This window comes from Muntiacus reevesi, chromosome 1, assembly GCF_963930625.1.
Source record: "Muntiacus reevesi chromosome 1, mMunRee1.1, whole genome shotgun sequence".
Taxonomy (NCBI): Eukaryota; Metazoa; Chordata; class Mammalia; order Artiodactyla; family Cervidae; genus Muntiacus; species Muntiacus reevesi.
Genome location: NC_089249.1, coordinates 277,225,123 through 277,237,464, shown reverse-complemented (window position 1 = coordinate 277,237,464; position 12,342 = coordinate 277,225,123). Strand labels below are relative to the sequence as shown.

General features: G+C 39.2%; 1 protein-coding gene across 10 annotated transcripts in view; it reads right to left on the bottom strand.

Moving 5' to 3' along the window:
* PAM (peptidylglycine alpha-amidating monooxygenase) overlaps positions 1-12,342 on the bottom strand; it is a 311,728-nt gene that overhangs the window by 162,259 nt on the left and 137,127 nt on the right. For all 10 annotated transcript variants that reach the window (XM_065920039.1, XM_065920481.1, XM_065920234.1 and 7 more), the window contains exons 3-4: positions 10,844-11,266; positions 9,715-9,835 (exon numbers count right to left, since the gene is read on the bottom strand). In XM_065920039.1, coding sequence (XP_065776111.1) covers positions 9,715-9,835; positions 10,844-10,932 — 210 coding nt within the window. In that variant the 5' untranslated portion in view covers positions 10,933-11,266. The remainder of the gene's footprint in view (positions 1-9,714; positions 9,836-10,843; positions 11,267-12,342) is intronic.

Below are 12,342 nucleotides of genomic sequence, written 5' to 3'. Positions count from 1 at the left end.
AAGAGTCCCTTGGACTGCAAGGAGATCCAACCAGTCCATCCTAAAGGAGATCAGTCCTGGGTGTTCATTGGAAGGACTGATGCTGAAGCTGAAACTCCAGTACTTTGGCCACCTCATGTGAAGAGTTGACTCACTGGAAAAGACCCTGATGCTGGGCGGGATTGGGGGCAGGAGGAGGAGGGCACGACAGAGGATGAGATGGCTGGATGGCATCACCGACTCGATGGACATGAGTTTGAGTAAACTCCGGGAGATGGTGATGGACAGGGAGGCCTGGTGTGCTGTGGTTCATGGGGTCGCAAAGAGTCGGACACGACTGAGCGACTGAACTGACTGACTGACTGTGGTCTGATTTCTGTTTTAATAGGATCCCCATGGCTGCAGGAAGGAGCACGGGCTCTCAGGATATAAGAGTGCAAGGCAGGTCAGTTAGAAGAGCTCTCTTCAAGATCCAGGAATGAGAGGCTGGGGCAGGGGCCAGGGTGGGAAAGGTGGGCGTAGGCACAAAAGGCTGGATTCTGGACATACTTGGAAGGCAGAACCAACAGGATTTTCTGGCACATGATTTAAGTGGTGTGAGTAACAGGAGGCAAGAAAGACCCCAGTCTATTGGGTCTAGAGAAACCGTAAGACAGGAATTGCCACTTACCGAGATGGAGAAGTATGATATACAGTATTTCAAATAAGAGAACTCTTGTTTATGACCATTTACTTATAAAAACTGAATAGCTAACTAGGGGACAAAGATCACAGTGCTGTTAACCATACATGGGTATTTTTATTCTCTATGTTTTGTAAGTCAGAAGATACAGTCCATGAGATGTCGAAGGTTAAATCCATTTATTAGCCTAAATGGCATATGTAGTGGTTTCGATCGGGGATCAAGGGACAAGAGCCTATGGGTAGCTGCCTGCTTCAGTAAATAAAGTTTTCTTATTGAAACACAGCCAAGCTATTAATTTACATATTGTCTGTGGCTGCTTTCTAACTACAGAGGTTACAACTGGGACCTTATGGCTGACTGGCAAGCTGAAAATATTTACTATCTGACACTTTAAGAAATAACTTTCTAATCTCTGACTTAGATTTAGACAGGGATAATTCAAAACTGTGTTAAACTGAACTAGGTTGACTGCAATATGTCTTTTAATAGCCTTTATCGGGAATATTTTACCAGAATGTTACCAGAATTCAGATTAGCATCATTTCTTTCTAGACAGACATGAGAAAAAAAATAATATTTTAAGTTATTGAATAATTTAGGATGGAGCTCGTAGTTTATATTTTGATTTTTTTAACTAAAGAAAGCTTTTATTTTATAACATATGTGTAATTAAAAAAATACATGTGTGTGTGTGTGTACACATGAATGTACAGAGAAAAATACATAGTAGTAACATTTTCTGAGAAACACATAGGCCATTAACAGATTGGCAGCAGAGAATTATGAAATAAGCATGCATTTCAGATTCAAGTAAATCTGTATTTAAATCCTTGTTCTTCAATTTACTGGCTATTGGGCTATGGACAGCTTATTTAATCTCCTTGAATTTCAATTTCTCATATAAAAGAACTGGAATATTTGTACCCTGGACACAAAGTTTTTATGAGAATTAATGAGACAATGCTTGTAAAATGCCTAATACAGTAGTGTTACATAATGAGCACTGAATAAATGTTTTCTCCTTTAAAAAATTAACAAAAAAAAACCAAACAAACTAGAAGGACTCTAAATCTTACTGAGAAAACAGGTGATTATAAGGGAGACTCTTATACTGTAGCTGTTTTTTCTAATATCCTCTTTAGGTATCCTGTTAATTCAAAAATATCAAACATTAATTGAAAATAGAAGTCTCCTGTTTCTCATTTTTAAAAAAAAAAAAGGAAAAAATGGTCACGCTCTCTCTCTGTATGTGTGTGTGTGTGTGTGTGTGTATATATATATATATATTTACAAGACTGAACTGAGATATGTGACATGTTTAGATTATTTTCACAGTAGCAAATCTCATTAGTAGTTCAATCTTCCCAAAGTGGACATTAAATAGGTTTTAGTAAAAATAAGGAGGGAGCATCATACTTTAAACTTACATAATTAGCAGTGAACTACATGAGACTTTAGCTGTTTACAAGAGCCATTTTTTGTATTCTATTTATTTGTATAATTGAGCCTTGCTAATAAAACAAGGGGTGAATTATAGAAATAAATACAACTCAAGAATTTGACAATTAGCACGCTAAATGATACCAATCCTGAACTTCCAAAAAAGAAAGTAGAAAAACAATGTGACACAGCTAAGCAAACAAAACAAGGGCCTGGTGACCTTCCTTTCTAGTAATCACTAAATTTTCTCTGCCATTAGCTTCTTTATTGGCGAAAGTGGTAATATTTCTTCCTCAGTTTGGGGAAGGGGAATGGCATAGCATTTTAATCTCTTTTGCTACTCTTTTTCCAAATCTTGGCATTTTATACACATTGCCTAAGTCTTTCTAAATAAAAAACACATACTAGTCCAGAATTTGGATATTTCTTGATTCCCCTTCTTCAATAGCAAGATCACCATGCTTCTATATTTTCATAAAGAGAGAAATAAAGAAGAACAGAGGAAAAAGAAACACTAAAAGCCAAGAATGCTGTTCATTTTAAGACAATGACTTAATGGAACTAGTTTTCACCCATGGTCTTCTCTTCACTGCAACAGAAGTGCCCTGGTGCGGGACTGGCTCCTGGAGGTGTTTCACACTCATGGCCTCACAATTCTTGATATTGTCCAGACAGCTTCTCTCAGTCAAATCTCTTTAGCCATGTCTGTTCTAGCGTACAGACTGAATCAGAAGAGGATGCCGTGTAGTGGCGGACAGGTCAGAGGACTACAGTAGGTAGAAAGGAATGTGACTGCCACATACTCAGAGGCAGTCAGGAAATCCACGGAGGGGTTGCGAGTTCAAGCTCTCAAGTCAGGTGGGAATCGCCCCTGGGCGCTGCCCAGCTGCTTCGATTCATTTTCTACAATGAGGAGAAGAGATAACCTACGGCTGATGCCCAGAGGCTGACGTTAATTTTCTCCTTTTGTGCAATAGGGCTTAATCTGAAAGTCAAGCTGGCCTGTGAGGGAAAATGGAGACACAGAAGGGTGGGATGTCTCCCTTCCTTTTATTTTTGTGCTCACAAGAAAATAAGAGTTTTTATTTTTTCAATGCAAATATTATTACATAATAATAACTAGAAAGGAGACAAGTAAATTACAAACCCCAAAGAACTAAAAATTATTCCAGTAAAGTTTTATTTTTCTGGGCTCCTTTCCTACCTTGTCCTGAATTTTAAGCACTGGCTGGGGAAACTTTTCCCCTATAATGACTGAATTTAAAATACCTAGATTTAACCTATTATAATACACCCCCAAATCAGTCATAAGCCAAACTTCTGTACAACTAAATGACTTTACATGAGAGTTTAATCAGCATTCTGAACATAAGAAAATGAAAGCGCCACAATTCTGTATTTACCTTGTATTATGTATTACCTCTTTGATAAACACATATCCTTAGGAAATGCTGTTTATAATAAGTGATGTTATGATAACAGCTTGATATTTTAAAACTGATTTCCTAAACTAGTGCAGTAAGAAAATCCTATGAGAGTTAGGTGCCTATCACAAGATTGCACATGCCTTGTGGCAGCAAGGGAAATTTTTGCCTTCTTCCATTAGAAAATAAAAAAGTTAAAATATATTAGTAAACATTTTACAGTGGTTATTCATCGGGGAGAAAAAAAGCAAAGAGAAGCATTTTGAGAAGCTCTTGAGAAAATTTTGTAGGAAGTATTTTGTTCATTCCAGTTTCATTCGAATGACTACATTCTTTCACCATTATCTTGAAACAAGTGAAAATTTAAGGCTCTGATTTCAAGTTTTTCAACTTGTTGCTCTAGGGTGTCTGATTTTTAAACTCAGAACTGTTCGGTTTTCTTTCATTCCTGGTGATAGAAATTTGTGCTCAGGAGCACAGAAGAAGACCATCTTCTGCTTTTCAAGCATGATCTGTGACTCTTCAAAAGATAACCAGAATGAGACCATAATTTGCAAGCGGTTCAGAAAGGAAAAAGTGTTTTCCTCCATGGCCCTCAAATCACTCCCAAAATAAGGGAAGAAAATAACAGCCTAACACATCCTGATAGAAAGAAATTCAATTATCACATGATTTAGAGTTATTAGGTTCAAGAGAAAATATTTAATTTTTGTAAAATTATATTTTTTTACAAATTAATTTACATTTGTGAATCCTTAAACCAAGACTCCAGAGAACCTATGCGGCACAAGTGAAAGAAAGTGAACGTGAAAGTGAAGTCGCTCAGTCGTGTCCCGCGTCCAACTCTTTGCGACCCCATGGACTGTGGCCTACCAGGCTCCTCCGTCCAGGGGATTCTCCAGGCAAGAATCCCGGAGTGGGTTGCCATTTCCTTCTCCAGGGGATCTTCCCGACCCAGGGATCGAACCCAAGTCTCCTGCAATGGAGGCAGACGCTTTAACCTCTGAGCCACCAGGGAAGACATGCGGCACAAACAACAATTAAATAAAATGCTATGTAAACACAGGATCTGAAAGGACTTAGATAATAGTAATTTTTTAGTAAGGTCAATGTACAAAGTTCTCGGCAGTGAAGAAATCCAGCCTGACTTCAAATAAATACAGAAAAATTAAAGTTTCATACTGATGAACTGCTTTTGATAACTTATTTTCTAGGCATAAAAGATATATAAGAGTTTTGAGAAAAACATATCCATTCTCAGTGTTCATTCTCTGATCATAAGGGCCATTTTTAATGGAAATTACTCAAGAATAAGCACACCAAAAGATTTACTTCGTTGCGTATTTTCCCCAGATTTGTCTCACCCAGGTTCAAATCTCCTATTTTTCTTCACTGGCCACCTTTCTTATTATTATGATATCTTATCTACCCCGTGAAACAATTACTGAAAGTATAAGGGCTAGTAATTTCTTTCTCATCTTAAGGTTCTTTCACAAAATGACAACGAATTCATATTCTGGGAGAACTTAGATGCACAGGGCAACTACACAATGCCACTGGTACGACTTTGCTCAGTCTTCAGAATTATCCTAGGTAGGTACTATTATTATTCTGTCTATAGAAGAATGGGCAGGACCAGCTAGTTAAGAAAATTCCTGAACTGACACTACAAGAGCTGTAACAAAAATGTTGTCAGCCTGGTTCCAAAGCCTACATTCTAGCCAACTAGATTTGGCTTAGATTGAGACAATATACTTTATGTAAAATCACTGTAATTAGGCTTTATTTATTTCTAATCAAACCTCCATGGGAGAGTTAACACATCAAATTGATGATAGCACCTTACAGTGATCATGCATGAGCTGGTAGTTTATCAAACTGTTTTGTTTGTTGATATGAGAGTTGGTACAAGCAAAAACCCACAGGGTCCCTGGGTAGAAAGAAAATCAAATGAAGAAAATGTGCTAAAAGAAAGAGTCTCAAAATATCGCCACTTCAAGGCTCTGGATTTGAAGTCAGTGACATCAGACACCAGATTCTACTTGAAAGTGTTAGTTGCTCAATTGTGTCCGACTCTTTGCGACACCACGAACTGTAGCCCTCCAGGCTCCTCTGTCCAAAGAATTGTCTAGGCAAAAATACTGGAGGGGGTAGCCATTCTCTTCTCCAGGGCATCGTCCCAACCCAGGAATCAAACCAGGATCTCCTGCATTGCAGGCAGATTCTTTACCATCTGAGCTATCAGGGAAGCCCCACTTTACTTTGTTCTAGGCTACTTAACCAGTCCATCCTAAAGGAGATCAGTCCTGGGTATTCATTTGAAGGATTGATGTTGAAGCTGCAACTCCAATACTTTGACCACCTGATGCGAAGAGCTGACTCATTTGAAAAGACCCTGATGCTGGGAAAGATTGAGGGCAGGAGGAGAAGGGGACAACAGAGGATGAGATGGTTGGATGGCATCACCGACTCAATGGACATGGGTTTGCGTGGACTCCAGCAGTTGGTGATGGACAGGGAGGCCTGGCATGCTGCGGTTCATGGGGTTGCAAGGAGTCGGACACAACTGAGCGACTGAACTGAACTGAACTGAGGCTACTTAAAAGCTGGTTGCTCATCTCCCTAATCTTCCCAAAGCCTGAAAAACATGGATTAACAAGAAATTTATTAAAGGAGAAGGAATTTATTTTTTAATTTTAAGTCATAAAAAAGAAATAGCTCACTTTGAATATAAAATTGACATAGAAATAAATAATAAACTACTTACTTAGATTCTCTAAAGTTGGTTTATATGGGAGCAACTTCTAAGCTTTTTTAAAGCCTTTTAAGAAATTTTTAAGCCTTTTAAGGCTGCTCTGAAGTCTATGGAATGGTTGAATGGAGGGAGGTCTGACATGACTGGATGTTCTTTAGTAAGACACCAATCTAGATTTGTGTTGTATCAACAGAATTAGTTAGATGTACTACCTGTATTATAGCTAAGGTACTTTCCATCTCTACTCAATATCTGCTTGTTTCTCTACCCAAGCCTGCCTAACAATCTGAAGTTCCCCAAGGAGAACACTTAAATCAGATTAATTGATGCATCATTTGTTACTGCCAAAACTTAAGATTTACTTTATTTAAAAAAAAAGTCTGTTGGGTGAATACATCTCTTTAACCAACCTGGTCTGCCTAATTACCAACTCAAGTTCTAGGTTCCCAGTTCCTTCTTTCCTTAACCTTTGCTGCTCTTCTTGATCTTCTGCCATCAAAAACAAACTGCAGTTTAACTTCTCAAGGCCCTTCTTTGTTTCCATGTTTTCCTTACTCCTCCGTTTCTTATATGATTCTTTTAATGTTCTAGTCTTCATATTATGGTTATTCTTGATTTCTTTCTCCTTTTATTTTTGTCCTTTATCATTTTCTCCATGTATTTTGGCCAACTGTTCTTATTCCCTTTCACAGTTTATTTTCATCCTCCGGTAGTTTTTCTTTTTTTTCTTTCTTTGCCTTCTTATCTCTTTCCTCTTAAGAATCTGTATTAAACTTAAGTTTCATTTGCATTTTAAGAAAAGAATACTTCCTTCACGAAAACTACTCATCACAGTTCTAGATCTTCCTCATTAAGAACACAAAGTTGAGGAGGAAAGTGTATCTGTTTCCATCTCACCTTGGGTATGTATACTCAATAGGGGTATAATTATCGTTTCTGGCACTAACGGTAAAAAACCTGCCTGCTAATGCAGGAGACGTAAGAGATAAGGGCTTGATCCCTGGGTCAGGAAGATCCCATGAGAAGGAAATGGCAACCCACTCCAGTGTTCTTGCATGGAGAATGCCATGAACAGAGGAGCCTGGAGGGCTACAGCTCATATGGTCACAAAGAGTCAGCTATGACTAAAACGACTTAACATGCACGCACGCATGAAGGTGTATGAGTCATATGACCTATATATATGTCAGCCAGATCAAGTCAGTAAATACTAGTGGCATGTGGTCAACAGAGAGTGGCAGAGAAAGTAGAAGAAAACAGTCAACAATCAGTTCTGAGCTGACCAAACAAAACAATCAAATCAGTTGCCCAGCTAGGCGGTTTCAGTTACAAGTCACAGAAAATCCAACTCAGTCTGGTTGAGAGGAAAAAGGCTAACACAAGGGCTAACTCCGTAAATGGCAATGTCACCAAGAACCTGCATTGCCATCTATGGTATTAGTTTTACTCTAGACCTGGTTCCTCTCAACAACTCAGCAGACCCTAGGACTAGATAGATGCCTTTTGCTCACACGCAACAAAAAAAATGCATTCCCAGCCAAAGTCCTAAGATTTCACTGGATTGGTCTAGGTCCCACACCTTCTTCTGAATCAGTCACTGTGGAAGGGGAAATGGAATGCAGTGATCTGCTAATCCTAGTCCAGGCGCTCTATCTCTGGATCCTGGGTAGGTAGGATATGGTTTCAGAGAAGGAGCAATGAGGGATGGTATGCTAGAAAGGCAACCAGCAAATGTTCAATGCAGACAGACAGCAAAGCTGAATGCAGACAGTGCAAAATAACAAGCTGTACTCTACTTATTAATATATGTTCTTTTTTCCAGTTATTTTGATAATTATAAGATTATAAAAACTGAGATAACACATTTTATCTTATGCAAATCCAGATCCTTTTCATTCTTTTATAATCAATTCCTCTAGGAACTCTTTCTGAGAATGTTCACCCCAAACAGTTACCTATTTTTATTACTGCTAAATAATTTAAATGTTTTTACTGTAAAATAATGAGAAGAAAAAAAAACAGAATAATAACGAACTACAACAAATGATTATTTGAGAAAATAATGATATTCTTGTAGGAAAAGAGTGCTTAAAGACTAATTAGTGAGTATTTTAAAAAAATATTATAGAGTCATTTTAAGCAAATATAGGGGGAAAATCACTTTTGAAAGTGAGAACAGACATGAAGAAGCACACTTCATAAGTGAGTAACTATCACTGTTCTCTCCTATTCCTACTCTCATGATATCTCTTTTTATTAAGTACTAAATAAAGACCATATCAAATTAAAGGCCAGGATGCTAATAACTAAACATACAGAAAAGTCACCTGCCTGGTTATTTGTGGATGGGCAGGGGTGAAGGGTGAGGGCCAATCTGACAACAGCAGTTATTTACCGATACTTAAACCATACACAGGTATTCAAATAAATGAACGCTAATCCTCAGTCCTCCAAAAAAGACCTCCTGTATTTTTTTAGAGCTTCCGAACATCAATTTCAAAGGAATTCTCTCCAAACTGTAGAATACTTTTATTTTCTCTGTACTTTAAAGTAGAAAGAAAATAAAAAGACCAGAATGTCATCTGCAGCAATGAGTCACCAGCCACGGCAGCTCTACATCACCCAGGTCTTCCCCTTTCTCCGCAGCCCTTTACAAACGCAGACTACCTTTTAATGACACACATAAATCCCGGCGCTGCCTGGATGAAAAGCGTAATTAATTCTGGCCTCTCATGCCTACTGAAACACTTTGCACACATCACAGCAGTGGGTTTGAGCACCCTCTGTATACCCAAAACAGGGAAAGCCATGGTCACAATCAGTTCTACTCAAAATGCTCTGTAAGTCACCATGGTAGTTTTGCAACTACTTCATCAAGTACCTCTCTTATGACAAGCAGATCACGCTAAAGAAAACTCACAATCAACCACCTGTATGAACAGCTTTTTTTTTTTAACTTTTAAAAGTGTGGAATATGTATTTTCCAAATTCTTGGCAGTAAACACATGCTTTCATTTCTCAACTTGTGGCAGCTATAGAGGGGTATTCAAACAACTTAATCTCTTAGATGCAGCTGCTCAATATCATTTAACTTTATTAGAATAATTTTTTCATATTTTAATACATACTTACATGCTCTATTACCAAGGCTATTATTCCACTGAGAATTTCAAAACTTAAATTTTCAAGGTTCCATTTCAAAACGCAAATAATATGGGTAAAATTTTTAAAAAGAAATTTAACTGAAAGATACACCTTAAAAAATTTAGCCCTCTTTACAATACTTAATTATTCTAGCCCTATTTGAGGAGTCTTGAAAGAAAATGTCTACTTTTCAAAGAAGTTACTCCTGCTCTAAGTGCAGTTTCTTTGTTTTAATTACAGACTGTATATAGAACACACAAATAATGAAATACAGAATTCCCTCTCACCTGTTTGGGTGTGACTCCAGGCATGCGAATATCCAATGCAAAATCTGATGAATCAATAGGAATTACTGGTCTGGTGGTACCAAGACATTCATTGGAAAATGATCTGGTAGTTTCCTTAAACCTTAAAAAAAAGAAGACAATTTCAATATCCTTGAACATAATGGGATTTTAACTGGACATGCGAAGAGAACAAAAAAAGAATTCTATGACTTTAAGACTAAATATTGTTGAGTTAGACATGATGAAAAGATGTAATTACCACATAATGTTCTATAACATTCTCAGAATTGCATCATATAGTCCAAGAGCAACATGCACCCAACTTGTGAGCAAAACATAATCAAAGCAACAATCAGGCTACGTTCAAAGCTTGATTTAATATAAACCTGCCGAAATATATATTTGTTTCTGTAAATGAAAGTACAGTATTAATCAATTAGAATTATCATAGGCCTGTCAATACTCTCATGGCAGAAACATTCCTACAAGCCAGTAAAAATTTTTGGGACTCCTTTATGAGTGTCCATTATTACTAGTCAGAAACAAAACAACGAACAATAACATTGCTAGAAGGCAGAGTTTAAGAATGGGGGCGGGGGGAAGCCTGTGATGTGAATTACAAATGTACAAGTGCATAAATATTTAACATGGTAATTATGAAGAGTGTATACAGCTCAATGCTTTCTTGTGAGTTCTTAACAGCCTGTGATCTGCTTCGCCCCACCAGTTACCTACCTTTATATTTTACTCTTCAGGCTGTTACAATCGAGAAGGCATTCCAGCCTAAAGGACGATATTGTACTTTCTCAAATTACCTCCCCAAGAGGGAGTGATGAGTATTGGAAATCACAACTTATAACTGGGAGTTTTGAAAGCCAGGACAGCTCGGCTATATAGGACAGGGGGGGCTTTTTTTTTTTTCCCTGTAAGGGGGAACTTTTACAAGAAGTTTAACCGTGTTAAAATTCCCAGGGATTGCGGCCAAGTGAATCAACCACGTATATTTCTCCAACACTCTTCCGTTTTTTGTTTTTTTTTTTCAACAGCATGCAGAGAAACCATCCAAACCAGATGTCGCCTGTTTAGAAATAAATAAATAAAAATCAAAAACAAACAAACAAACACCCACCTCTTAAAGACAGAAAGTGGGCTTCGGAAGCCCACACAGCCGCTGGGCAACACGAGGAGGAGAACTATCAGGCTCCGCAAGCCAGCCATGTCCTCGGCGCTCCGGCCCGGCCGGGAGGACCGGGGGCGCGGCGCCGGGCGGGCGGGAGGAGCGCCGGGAGGACCGGGCCGCGGCGCCGCCGGCAGCCGCTACTTCATGGCCCGGGGCGCGGCGGGCGTCCCCGCGGCGGCCACACAGCAGCGCCGCGCGCGCTCAGCGCCCGCGGGAGGCCGGGACTTCTGTCAGGTCCGCGAGCGGAAGCGCGCCTCCCCTCAGAGCCGGCGGCGGGGGGCGGCGGGCTAGACGCGCGGGATGCTTATCGCTCGGGCGGGACAGGGGCGGGGAGGGCTCCCACACAAACCCGCGTCAGTCATCGTCCGGAACCTGCGAAAAATAGAAGCAGATAATGGATGACTAAACACATGACGGCGTGCGTCCCCTCAGCAAATCCCAGCTGAGGTGCTTTCATCCGTTCGTCGCTCCGCAGGCTTGAGCCCACGCCTGGGGAAAATGCGGTCTGTTGACCTCCCTCCCCTGCCCCAAAACCAGCCCCCCTCAGATTTCACATCCCCCATACCCCCCAGTTCTGCCTTTTCCTGCTTTCTCCCTCACACCCACTCTTCTTTTCTCTGCGACTTCTTCCCCACCCTTTCCCCTCACATTCGCCCCTGGCTCCGGATTTCTTCTCACTTGCTATGTCACTCCCTTCTAGGATGGAAAATGCACTTGATACCTCTGCTGGTTTTAATATCTGCACTTAATACCTCTTTCATTTCATTACCTTTGATGTCCCTGAACCAAAAGAAAAGGGAACTGAAGTTATGGGTAAAAGCAAAGTTGTTATTGGCAGCCATGAATGGAGAAAAAGGTCTTATAGACATGAAAGCTAATTATGCTTCTTGGTTCTTGAATGTAACAAAGTTTTTCACACAAATGACAGGCTAAGGCAAAAGAAAAGGAAAAAAAAAGAAACTAAAGCAGACTTTATATAGGAGAGTAATCAGATAGAAAAAGACTTTGAGAACAAAGGCATGTTCATATATATATATATATATATATATACACACATCACAGATCTGAGGAGAAAGATAACCCCTGCCAAGAATGATCATCACAGAAGTAATTACTGAAGTTCTCAGAATCATTTTTAAAACAAATCAAAAATCTATAGCTAACACCAAATATGAAATGTAAGCACCTATTTAAAAATCCTGCATCCAACATACAAATAATAATTTCTTACTTAGAAGGCATGCCTCCTAAAAGATATTCATTCCTGAATAAAGCTTGGAGACTTACAGTGCAATGCAATTAGAAGTAAGGAGAACCTCAGCTGACCCCCACATGAATTTTATATACAGAGAGTATGATCTAAAACTTAATATAAACATCAGGCCATACGGAACTAATGCAACATCTCAACCTTTTGTGAAGAGGACTCAACTAGGCTAAATTTTAAA